Source organism: Clarias gariepinus, chromosome 27 (assembly GCF_024256425.1).
Source record: "Clarias gariepinus isolate MV-2021 ecotype Netherlands chromosome 27, CGAR_prim_01v2, whole genome shotgun sequence".
In the NCBI taxonomy this organism is placed as follows: Eukaryota; Metazoa; Chordata; class Actinopteri; order Siluriformes; family Clariidae; genus Clarias; species Clarias gariepinus.
The window spans coordinates 17,957,135-17,970,137 of record NC_071126.1 but is presented as its reverse complement, the minus strand read 5'-3'; the positions used below and the strand labels follow the sequence as shown (position 1 = coordinate 17,970,137).

At 37.8% G+C, this 13,003-nt stretch overlaps 1 protein-coding gene across 5 annotated transcripts in view; it reads left to right on the top strand.

The window, feature by feature from the left end:
- Nucleotides 1–3,777: 3,777 nt before the first annotated feature.
- efr3bb (EFR3 homolog Bb (S. cerevisiae)) overlaps nucleotides 3,778–13,003 on the top strand; it is a 43,028-nt gene continuing 33,802 nt past the window's right edge. Inside the window, exons 1-2 of one of the 5 annotated variants that reach the window (XM_053488794.1) lie at nucleotides 3,778–3,837; nucleotides 5,303–5,455. In XM_053488794.1, coding sequence (XP_053344769.1) covers nucleotides 5,449–5,455 — 7 coding nt within the window. In that variant the 5' untranslated portion in view covers nucleotides 3,778–3,837; nucleotides 5,303–5,448. Of the gene's footprint in view, nucleotides 3,838–4,534; nucleotides 4,551–4,721; nucleotides 4,795–5,302; nucleotides 5,456–6,534; nucleotides 7,266–9,189; nucleotides 9,371–13,003 lie in introns of those variants that run through there. The other 4 variants (XM_053488795.1, XM_053488793.1, XM_053488792.1 and 1 more) reach the window with 4 other exon arrangements.

Sequence of the window (13,003 nt, the reverse complement as noted above, 5' to 3'; positions counted from 1 at the left end):
ATTTAATCAAGCATTTTTATAAATAGATTAGCCTTAGGTAAAGGAGCAGATCTGGGGGACTCATGGACGTAGAGTATTATGGTGAACTGGTATGTTTGGATGCTGTCTTCCTCACTCTCATTGATCACTCAGGTTTGCTGACGGTGAGGTGTTTGGTTGCTTTACATCTCAGGGAGCCCTCATGTCTGTGTTTCCTTCTGGCTCTCCCTTTTAGTTATGCTGTTATAGTTAGTCCTGCCGGAGTCTCTGCTTCCACTTTACAGTAAATATACATTCACATTATACATTGTGTGACTGTGACCATACCTAACTGTTATCTCTCCTCTTCTGCTCTCCCCTCTCCTGTTCTCTCTCCCTCTCTCTCTCTTTCCCTCTCTCTGTCGAGCTACACATGTCGTTCCTGAGCTGCCAGTGACTCAGTCTCCCTCTGCTCTCTGGACCTGTCTGACCCATCCTGGTCCCCTGCTTCTGGTTGGAGATCTTGTCACATGGATGCCGCGTGCGTCTCTTGGGGAGGCGTCTGGTGTCTGGGGACGGTTTGACTCGACTGGTGTTGACAGCTGTTTCTCTGAGGACTCGACAGTTCGATAGTTCAGGACTGAAATTTCCTACAAGTCTACCTGAGTCTCCAATAACTACCTGGGCTGCATATTAACATTAATTAACATCAGCTATTATAGCTGAACTGGCTCTAACACACCTAACACACAGTATGAATGCAGATCAATTCCTGCCTGTTTTTCCTTGCCACTGTCGCCCTCGACTTGCTCACCAGGGACAATCTGACCATTTTGATTCATACACATTCACATTCCATACAAACATAATTATTTCATTTGATTGTGTAAAGCTGCTTTGCGCCAATGACAATTGTTAAAAGCACTAAAAAAATAAAATTTAATTGAATTGAATTAGAAATATTAAATATATAATTAAATATCCTGTTTGCCTGAAAAATGCAATGCAAGTGATTGCTGTTTACACAGATCAACATCTACCTAATCTGTTTGTCCACTAGGAAAAAAAAACCCCACACATTCATATTGATGTGTTTTGAGACTAAATTGTTGCTTAAGATAAAGAAAATAAAAATAAATGATTTCATGATAATAATAATAATAATAATAAAAATAATAATAATAATAATAATAATAATAATGTAAAAGCAAGGAAAGCTATCTAAACCTAATCAGAGTTAATAGAAATAGTTTTTTCCATATATTTCCAAAAACCTGACACATTTATTATTGCTAGTCAAACAAAAGGACGTGAGCAGTGAGTCAAACTCAATCAGAAAATGTGAAAGAATGGGAATTGAGCCCATAAATTTTTGCTTATGTATGAAGAATTTGCCAAATAAAATAAAAAAGTTGAAAATATATTCTTTAGATTTGTTGGCAGAGTCAAAGTAATAACAAATAATATCTTTTAAGCTTAAAGAATGTGCAAAGATAAGGGATTATATAAATGAGAATACAAATCAAACCAAACCTTCTGAACAAATTCACAAAAAAATAAATGTATTAAGGTTTTCAGATACTAGAAATATCAACTTATTTGGAAACAAAAACTTGTATACTAATAATGTTAAGTTATTGGAATTATTACCTTACCCTATCTTTTGTGCAACAGGTCTGATGTGTTATCCTAATTTTTTTACATATAGAGAATTAATCTTTATTCTAAGAACGTATTAAAAGAGATTATTTCTTATGCCGTAATATGATACTGCCATCATGTGGAGCGCTGCCACACTCTCAGGTGATAAAGATCTTGACAGTAAAGTATATTGATTATATTTTGCTCAGAAAACATAATTAAGACATTTTTATCAACAAAAGGTCTGTAGATTTATATCACACAAAATTCAAGGGGATTATAGATTTTCTTTTTGGTTTGCTGACATTGTACAGTGTTTTGTGTATTTTTTATTTTTTTACAAGGTAAGTGGCTCCTAAAAAGTTTTAGCTTAACAAACAAAAAACATTCCTCTGAAACTGCTCAGGTAGAGGGACTGGACTGCAAATGAAAGACAGAAGAGTCCTTCATGGAGGCTGGGGAACGATTCCTCCTTACAACATTACAAATACAAGAAGGTCTAGCTCTTTGGAAGCAAAATATTAAGAAATGAGTGCGGGCTAAAAAACCTTTGCACTGTACTGTAGGTACGCCTAGGAGGAGGTTTGTAGTATTTATTATATTATAGCTTTTTAATACTCTGCAGGTGCACCTTTGTCTTATCCTGTATTACTGTAAGTATAAGGGAATAAAACATGTGATGTGGTATGTGATGTAGTAGGAAAATAATCAATGATGTAATGGTATGATGCACAATTCAGAGTTTCTAATACAGTAGGTTCCTGCTTTTCAGATTGGTTTACAGTATACCCATTCTGAAGCACGGTTAGAAGTCAAAATTCTACAGAAATTTCTGAAGATCAGATTGTTGGTCAATCTGGGGGGAGACTGTCCCAGAGACAAATAGCTAGGAATTATCCTACAGTTAACAGAATTATAGGTGAATTACAAGATAAGTGTAAGATATTGATGAGGTCTTGACCCCGGGACCTTTTAAAAGACCTTATTGTTTTGTTAAGAAGAACAACTCTCTCTTCCTATCCCTAGGCCGGATGTTGCTCTTTAAGCTGCTAAACTAAAGACGACAAAGTGATAATCGTGTATTATTAGCTAAGGTTTACTTGCTCAAATATTTTACAAATGTTGACGATACTGTACGTTTTATCATTAAACTATAGGTGTGTGTGTGTGTGTATACTTCTTGCATGCCTGTGTCTCTATCATTAATGCATTGTTGTCCAATGAATTTCACTTTCATTTACAATTTTTATATTATATTCAGTAACAATATACAGTAAATTGAGTCATATTAAATCCAAATCTAAATATGACAATTAATTTTTATTTAATAAACAAATATTTTTCAGTTCAAAAAACCCTCTTATTATCAGTCGGGTAGGGAGGTCATATCTACAAATATACAAATAAACATTGTGATGGTCCAAATTATTGAGACAAAAGTGTAATTTAATGTTTTAATGACATTCTCAATGTTTTAATAATAACAATCAAAATGATAAGAATAACCTGTTATTTTATGCAATGGAATTCTTACACAATAATCAACATTTAGAATGACGTTTAAATTTCAGCATTCGGCCCTTATCCAGAGCAACCTACATTTTTATTTCATTATACATGTGAGCAGTTCTTCATTCTTCAAAACCTGCTGGATCTGGCTGGGCGTGGAGTCAAAACGACGTCTGCAGTACTCCGGTCTCACTCGTCCAACCCATTCCTGCTTGATCGCTTCCTGAAGATCGTGTACTGAAATTTGTCAGAAAAGTTCTTAAAAATTCTTGAGGTTTAGCCGTTTATGAGCAGAGGTGGATATCCTGGCTTCAGAGAGTAAAAAATCTGATACATATTTGTTCCATTCATAAACTTCACCCAGATAGGTGAATGAGAGAGAATTAATGAGAGATAATAAAATATAAATAAAATATAAGCATGTCTAACCTTTGAATGTCCTTTCCCTTTTTTCTGTCCCTACACTAATGCATTCTTTCTTATCCCTATTTGTTACATCTACTGTTCTTGCTATTTCGATTAGTTACGCCAGTTATACCAGTCAAGCCTATTTGAACTTAACTGAACTGAGCTGAGGAAGCGAAAAAACTCTAACCTGACTAGCCAGTTTACCTTGATTTTTCCTCTTAAAATAGCCCAGAAGATTGGATTCGTCTTTATAAATGGAGCTTTCCTTGACGTCTGGACGCCTAATTCCTCCCAACTCCTCTCCTTGGACACTGAGTGCAGGTAAAGTACCTCTGTGTAGATCTGTCTAATGCTTTAAAACACTTTGTTAGGAATTCAAGAGATTAAAATATTCGCTAAAGTGGTAAGTGGCTGTTTAGAACCAAGACTTCTGTTTCTGGATGCCATCCATTCATGAATTTAATTCCTTAAAATGTTAGACACCTAAAAAGTACAAGAAGTGTTCAAGTCAAACCAGGACTTATAATTAAATTTCTTGTGAAGACGTCCAGCATGTTACAGACCTTAGCCGCAGTAAAACGTGAATGAAGGGCATACATCAGTAAACGACAATCCTGTAAACATTCGGAGAGCAGAATGTCTGATCCTTAAAAACTGACCTCAGAATCAACTTGTGGAAGAGACGCATCTGTGTGTGGAACTGTACTGTAAGCATACTGTGGTGTCACTACTGAGCCATACAGTGGTTCCCAGATGGATGGATGGATTGTCACAACCCCTGTATAGTCCTGAACTTGTTCCAAGTTCTTTCAACATCTCTGGGTGATTAAAGGAGTTCCTGGGAGGCCAGGGTTTTAGATATAAATCAGATAAGTCTGGCGTACTGCGAAAACTTTCTATCTTGATGGTATTCGAACACGAGTGAAACACCGGGATAAGTTTATTAGTGTAACAAGAGATTATATAGAAAAATAAAAGAATGTAAAAAAAAAAAAAAAAGTCCCGGTTTGACTTGAACACCCCTGGTATGTTTTGTAAGTGGCGAGTCATTTCCATTCACTCTAATAATTAATTTAAAAGAAAAAGAAGTTTGACTCTTGACATAGTGTTATGATTTATATCCTTCCTACAGGAGTTTTAACTTAAAAACTTTTTTATAAAACTAAAAACTTTTTATGTTTTTATATGAATGTGAGTGGGAGTCTGAGGAAACAAGCTGTATTAAGCTGGGCTGTGTCTAAGGGGAGCAAGGGGTCTCTGGTGGATTATTTTTATCACGTTAGTCATTAAGGCTGGTTTTTAAGATTAAGATTTAATTGTTTTTAATTTCTTCAACTGTTGTCAATTGGATAAGATCACGGTTTGCATGCAGATAATACAAATTACTGACCAAACCAAAGCACTGTCCTAACCAGGCTAGTCAGCTGGCATGCTAGGCTAGGCTAGGCCAGCGCGTGTGTAAATATTTTTTTTTTTACATATATAACAGTTCATTTACTGTTTTTGTTTACTTTAGTTTTTTGGGGGGTGTTTAAAACACCCGATTAAACGGGAAAAAATTTGCATAGCTAGCTAAGTAGCTTGCAAAGTCGTGTATCAGCACCTAGCATAACAACTAGCTTGCCTTGTTTGTTTATTGTCGCCACCTAAATAAAAAATGTTTTAAATAAACATATTTTTTTACAATAACATGTCATATTTGTTTAAAATCCGTTCTGCTTGAATGCAGGGTGAGGAAAGTTATTTTTCGCACTTTGTTTTTATTTATTTATTTTTTAAATCGTAGGCCTGGATGTCATCCTGGGACTTTCCTGCTGTGAATGAACCGAAGGGAAGCGCTCATAGGGCGGGAGGAGCAGCGTATACAGCACGGGGAGCAGCCGGAGAGCTTCGGGTCAGTAAAGCACTGGAAACGCTGCTGGGGAAGTAACAATGGCAGGTAAGTTTACACATTAAACAGTGTGTTTTTGTTAGTATTTATTACTATTATAATATTTTTTTCCAGGTATTTATTTTAGTTTTAATGCTTTTCGTTAAATGTTTAACTTATATGCTATGAGTTGTGTCTTTGGTTCATTAAGAACAGTGTACTGTATAACTGTTTTTGAGTCTTGGGCAGTTTAAGTTGTTTTAGTGTAAATCATGCTGTAAATTACACTTTTTGCAGTTTATGTGTAAAATACATCCAAAGCATGAATTTCAGAAACATAGGCAATTATTTAAAGTAGTGCAAGCGAGGTGTGAAGCCTTTTAATCCTGAATTGTATCTTTATCTAAAGTTTATACACATTAGTCCAAGAAGACATCATTTATAAACACCTTGCTCTCAAATGGTTCAGCTTTAATTCATTTATTCATTCATCCATCTATCCATCCAAATGTTTATTCATTAATTTAATTATTTTTAAGGAATTGCTACTACTTAAAAAATGTCTTTGACACTCTGACGTCATCAGCTTTGGCATACAGTAGTTTTGTGGTATTTCACGAGGGTGAATTACAGTGGTAAAGATGGTAAAGATATCATGATACCCGGGTGCAGATTCAATTAAAATTATGATTCTGTAAGTATCACGATTTTATAAATATTTTGTACAATATTTTTACGTTTTTTCTTAGATTTTGTTGCCGTTTTAAACCTTTAAAAAAAGGTTTAGTGATTAGATTAAGTGTAACCCGTTCCTTATAACGTTAGTTTTCTCACTTAAAAACCATTTAAACAATACAAACTAACCTCAAATACAAGAGTTTAATATTTAACTGAGCAGCGTGTATTTCTGTCCTCCGCCATAATTATGATTTAGAAACAATTTTGGCAAAATTGTATTACATTATATGTTGTACTTTGGGTAAAACTAAGCACCGTAGCTCTGAATTAAAACTCTGCTGTACGTCTCTCTGTGTGATTTAAACTCTGGTGTCTTGTTTTTTCGAGAATGTATTGACTGTTAGAAAATGCTGAACCTGGAGACTCCTTCCATAAATTGAGTTGTTGTTTTGGAAAAAGTGGCGTATTATAATAACAATCAAGTGCATTTTATATAAAAACGTGTGATAAGAAGCTACATTAGAGTCAGCGCAAATAGTGGCTTGGCCAGAGAGGAAATTAGAATCCTAAAAAGATATCTTACCTGAGAGTTTGTCTCTTAATAAAACCAGCTCTGATTGAACCTGAGAAAAAGTTCACGGTCTTGTTGGACTTGAATTTGTAGCAGTCTCTCATTGCTGTAGCGCAGCCCAGTGATTTTTTTCTCTCTCTCTTTTTTTTTTTCTCTTGCCTAATTAACAAACATCTCACTGACACAATGCCATTCACTGTGCCACCTCACACATTGTCCTCTTGGCCACTGAGAAAAACTGAAAGGGGACGACGGAACGAGGCGAGTGATGTTTAAAGCTCCTGTGTGAGACGCAGAGCTGTAGTCGTCGCTCAGTAGAAGTTGAAAAGTTTAAACCGTCTGATTTTAAACCTCGTGTTTTTTTTTTTGTTTTTTTTTTGCATTTTGGAAAAGTTTGAGCCATCTGGGTCTTGGATTTCCATCCGGCTCTTTACACACCTTGTGCTAGACATTTTACAGTTTGAAAAAAAACTTTTTTTAGTTTAATATTTACACACCTAGTTGTATTGGTAATCTAAAAGTAAGTTTAAAAAGTCAGGATGCTTGCGCCGACGCCCGCTCTCGAGCCTCACACCACACACAGGCTGGCACTGGACTGTCGGAGCTGGCTGGATCATCGCCAGGCCCAGGGTAAGAGCTCCTTTATCTGACTTCTCACTTTGTTCTCACACACACACATATGTTTGTCTTTCTATCATTGCTACCCTCGTGAGTATTTTAGTACATCTAAACCCAATCATAACCTCAGAACCCGAAAACATCTGGTTGGTCTCCACAGGGTCAGATGGCTCAGATATTTCTGTGTCTTTGTAGATATTTTAATCTCAAAAACATTTAAAAAAGCATTTCACCACATACACAGAGCATGGCTGATGTTAGACATGGCATATGGTAACTTGTACTACTTATAATTTTTTTCCCCCTCATCTGATTCCTATCTCATATACGTTTTAAAAATAAAAAATGATTACAACTAAAACATGGAAAAAGTAATCTGGTCTGCGTTAAAAATATTGAAAAATATAGAGATGGGTGGTTAAAAATCTATTCAGTAGATTAAGTCATGTCATCACTGACTTTATTTATTTTTGTTAAATTAAATGTTAATTTATTTATACATTTGTATTTGAGGCGGTAAATTCCCGCAGTTCCGCTATGATCCCACAGGTGGTGCACTCTAAACTATTCACACATTGTCAGGCAGCACTTCGTCCTGTGTGGTAGGAGCGAGTTTCTTTAGAATTATGAAAAAAATAAATACAATAATATCAGAATATCAATCGCAATACAAATCGAATTGGAACATGAGTATTGTGATATTGTATCACCCTGGTGATTCCCATCGCAAATATAGATGTAATTAGGGTTGCACAATTTAATAAAAAAAAGTCACTTTGTTATTTTCACATGCACTGCGATTGTGATTTAAACTGTGATATTTAATTATTAAATTTAGTATTTATCAACTCCTACACCAAATAACGGCACAATTAAAACGTTAAGAGGACATTACCCAATATTTATCATGACATCAAAGGTATTTATAAAAATAAACAAATACTTCAATTACTGACGAACAGTAACGATTGTGCAGAGTAAAGTCGAGTGAGATCTTTTGTCTCCACCCGCATGTCCGTTTGCCTTGACTCCGCCCAGGCAGGAGGAGCCTGATCAGGTTCTTCTCCACCTCCTGGAACTTTTTTTTGTTTTTCCAGTGTACCTGAGAATTTTCGGTCCTAGTGTCTCTGTCCTGCTCGGAGCAGGTTGTCTCACACAGTGTTTGGATCTGAGCCATAGTGTCTTCACAGCTCTCTTCACTTTCCACCCTAGTATCTGGTCTCTGGTGTAATTTTGTATCACGTTTATCCGTGGCGTGTCTGTGTTTACCGCGGTTTGATCGTCAAGACCGTTCTGTCGTCTCCACCTGGCCTGGGCCGATGTGTGTAAGTCAGCAGGAGGTGAGATTCAGTTTGTGCAGCCTGCTTTCTAGTAAGGTAAATTCAGAATACCGTGATGCACAGGAACTCCGTCAGTGTCCACATATTTATGGACATGAAGTGCTTTTTTGATTAAAATTTTTTATTTTTTTTTCAATTTCAGTTAGTAATACAAAACCATTTGTCTGTATGTTTGTTTATATCTTGATCAGGGCTTAGACATCCCTGTAAAATAGGGAAATTTGACTTTGTGAGGACATTCGGCTGGTCCTCATGAGGGAAAAATTTGTGTGTGTGAGCGAGAGAAAGATGTGTGTGTGATGAGGATGAGGGATGACTGATGATAACCGACGATGCTTCACGTGAGAGAGAGAGAGGGAGAGAAAACAACACAGATGGAGCACAGGAATAGCTCTAAAAGTGGGCGGAGCTCCTGCTTCCCCATCACATGACCCCGCCCCCTTTTCCTACCCCCTTTGAGAGCCGATTGGTGTACAGGATGTGTGTGTGTGCTGCTGCTGCTGTGTGTATAATCAGCGTTTATTTTTTTTTCCAACACTTGGGAGCGCAGTCAGGGAAAACCCAAGGTCATCATGCCTCACTCGGGTTTTTTTTCTTCCTTAGCACGCATCTGAGGTGCGCGTGAGGCTGTTTTCCCCTCAGTGTGTGTGTGTGTGTGAGAGTGAGTGGAAAGAAAAAAGAGCGCATGTGTGTGTGAGCGTTGCTGTAGCTGCATCAGAGAAGCTGCAGGCTAGGACGAGGAAACAGCATCGTTACAGTCTTCTCTGTCCATGTACGGTAAGGACTGCAGTTCTCTTTATTCGTGTGTGTGTGTGTGGGATTTAAATCCCGTCTACTATTTGCACAAGGTCATGTCTGGCCGCACACTTTTTTTTTCTTTTTTTTTTTTGTCCTTCATGATGAAGCTGCAGTGTGCCAGTGATGATGCGCAGCTCTCAGACGGAGCGTCTCTCTGTCTCTCTATCGTTCCATCGTCTCAGATCAGTTCACACACTCGAGGAACTTTGCTCGCTCTGGACGATGCGATTGGTGACGCGTCAGGCTGACGTATGGCGCCGCACGATGCTCGGGATCGATCGACCCGAGCCGAGGTTCAGAGCTTCGACTGACTCAGCAGGCTCGTCATGCAGCGTAACGAGTCTCTTACCGAGTCACGATGATGAACGCAGACACGTCCCGATCATCCGTCCCTCGATACACTCCTGTCAGGGGTGAGACCGAGGAGGATGTTGACATCAAATGGCTTTCACTCGGCACTCATCCACCAGATACCTCGTTATATAAACTTAAATCATAAACTGTAGTTTTTAATGCATTTTTAAAAAAAGATTAAATATACTGTATGTTGCAGATATGCATTTAAAATAAAAACAAATATTTTCTGTGTTATAATAATGAAAAAAAAAAGTTAATTCGAAATGGTCTTTTTGAAAAAAAAAAAAGATATGAGAAAATATAATTATTAAATGTGTTCGTGCAGCATGTCTTATCGTATTTGTGACATCACACAGCCACCTCTAAACACCTCTAAAAATTTTTTATTTTTTTATTTATTTATTTCAAACTTTAAAATCATTTTTGAATGCTGCATGTGGCTGTTAGAAAGGCGATAATAAAGAAACGATGTAAGTCAGATATAGCGGTGTGGTACAATATTATCTATGACATCTTTGTTTTGGAAAAAACCTTACTCTACTTAGAAATATTTGGAGAAATTTGGGATTACTTGAAAAAAATATATATACAGGTAGTTTTCGATTCATGAATTGCTGCAGATAAGTAGCTTACACGTATTGTACATAAAAATAGACACTGCAGTGCGACAGATACCAATATTTACAAGTATATATAATATTTCCGGTGTGTAAGTGAATGTGTAAAATGTCTGGTGCCTGTGTGTGTGCGTGCGTTGTCTGGGAGCACAATGATAGAAAATGTCTGTCCTGTAAAGCTGTCCCGATGCTAAATACTCTTTAATGAGACCGGTTTCACAGTCCAAAACAGTTGAGAACAGCTCAGAGACAAAATTACGTTCTTAGCAGATTATTATTATTATTATTATTTTTAGCAAGTTGGCCATGATTGTTGTTTTGAAGAAAATTATAATGAGGTCTCAGGTCATGTGATCTCAGTTCAGTTGGGCCTAATTAGCATACTAAAAGTACAGGCTGCACAAAACAGTTTGAGTGTGATGCCATAGGTCAACTGCGAAAGCAAGAAATTCCCACAAGAAAGTCAAAAAAAAAAAAACTTCCATCAGTAGATCGACTCCCCCGCTGTGCGTGTGTTCAGAATAAAAGGACAAGGTTTCACTTTAAATAATAGTGACGTGTTTGTGATTTCGCAGAGTTGCAGGAAAAGCCGGCTGCAGCTCGTCCTCACTTTTTATGTAAAAATAGCAGAAAGTGGGCTCAGGATCTCTCTTATATAACCTCTCTCTCTCTCTCTCTCTCCCCCCTCTCACCACGTGACCCAATCACACTAATGTGTCTAAACTCCAGATTCCCTTCGCCTGCTTTTTTTTTTTCTTTTTTTTTTTTCAAGAATTAAACGTGATTATCGTTGTCCCGGATGAAGTGGGATTTGGAATCAGGAAAGAAGTGTCGATGTAGGACAGCAGATGAGCAAGTGGGAGGATATGTATATATAAAAAAAAAAGATGACAATGATAATGAAGAAGAAGGAAAAAGCCGCTTAGTTTGGCAGAATAATCAAGTCTCGACACTCCATAATCACGCTTCTGTTTCAGACTGTAATTTTCAGTAGTCTCAAGAATAAATTATCCGAAGAGGTCGCGCGTCTCGAAAGCCTCGTTTATGCTGAAGTGCTCTGGAGCGTAGCATCGAACCTTTCTCATAAAAATAATAAATTAATTAATTTAAAAAAGTCTTCAGTGTAGAGATGTTTAGAGAGCAGCGCACGTTTCCTGAAGCCTCCATTACATCTGATCGCGTGCGTCGTTTATTGAAGACAGCTTGTCGGACCTGAGACCAGCTTGGACGCCTCAGAAAGGGTGGAGTTTTCAGATCCTCTCAGTGCGGACGATGTAGACCTTTTGATTTAAAGGTCTCATATTTTACTATTTCTTTAACAAGGTAAAAAAGTGTGTGTTGATGCTCCAGCTGATGCTCCAGCATCCATCAACACATTATTATACCTCAAACATCCTCTGTTTCACTCCTCCTCCAAACACGCCATTTCAGTGTCTATTTAAATAAACAATATGTCAGGGGGCGGGGCTCTTTTTGTATGAGGTCACAACAAATCAAACCGATTTGTTTAAATCTCAGCCAATACGAAATTGTAGGGAACAAAAAGGAGGGAATGTCTAAAGTAAATTTCGAACAATCTTGAACAGTCGGCAGAAAAGTGGCAAAAAATCTGCCCTCTTTAGCATACACTAACTCATTCAGAGCACCGGCAATTTTGTGTTAAAAGGTTTTTGTTTGTCGGTCCAAATCTCAGCCAATCAATCAATCAATCAATCAATCAATGAAAGGGAAGAAAAACCCAACCACAGTTTGCAAGCCAGGAACACTCACTCATGTTCAGCATTACATAATTAAAGCAAAGTCTTCTCCGCATCACTTTCGCCGTGATTCATTTTCGGGTTAATTTTGATGAGGCCGTGCAGAGAGAAACGCTGACCCGTTAGAACGTCTCGGCTCGTGCCGAGTCAGGAATGAGGCGGCGAGTCAGGTTTGCCTTAGCAGCAGTTCACTTAATTAAATTAAACTTGCTTTTTATGATGCTCCTCATTTTCTCTCTCCGATTTCGCTCTCCCCGATGTTTCCTGTCCGCCACTCGCCTGCCACGTCTTTAACAAGCGGAGATTGAAGGTACGTGTGAACCTGAGAGAGCTACAACATCAGGAAACGTTTTAAAAAAACGGTTAAAAAGCACAGGAGAGAAAAGAGTTTGCTTGTTTACTGTTGCGTCTTTTGCGTTCTGTGCTCACGATCTCAACTCAATAGTGCTGACGTTGCAGGTTAAACGTTATAAAAACCAGCGCCAGATTGAACCAAGATTGAAACACAACCCCCGAGCTAGGCCGACGCGGGAGGCGAATGACGCCATCAGAACGATCGATTTTGCTGTCGCACGTCTGCAGTCAGACGACTAAAAGCATCATCAGTGTTATTATGCTCACTCACAAGGTTTCGTATTATCATCAGGCAGGGAGTCTAGAAATCACTTCTGCACTGAGAGATGGATGGATGGATGGATGGATGGATGTCAGGATTTATGTCTTCATATCCATTATATGACAATGAAAGTGAAAATAAAGGCAATGAAAATACGCCTGTAGGTCTGTAGCTTTACACCGAACTGCATTACAGGAAGGTAGGACAAAGACGACGTGTCCAGACACGTGTTAAAGAACTGGCAGTAAATAACATCACGAGTAAT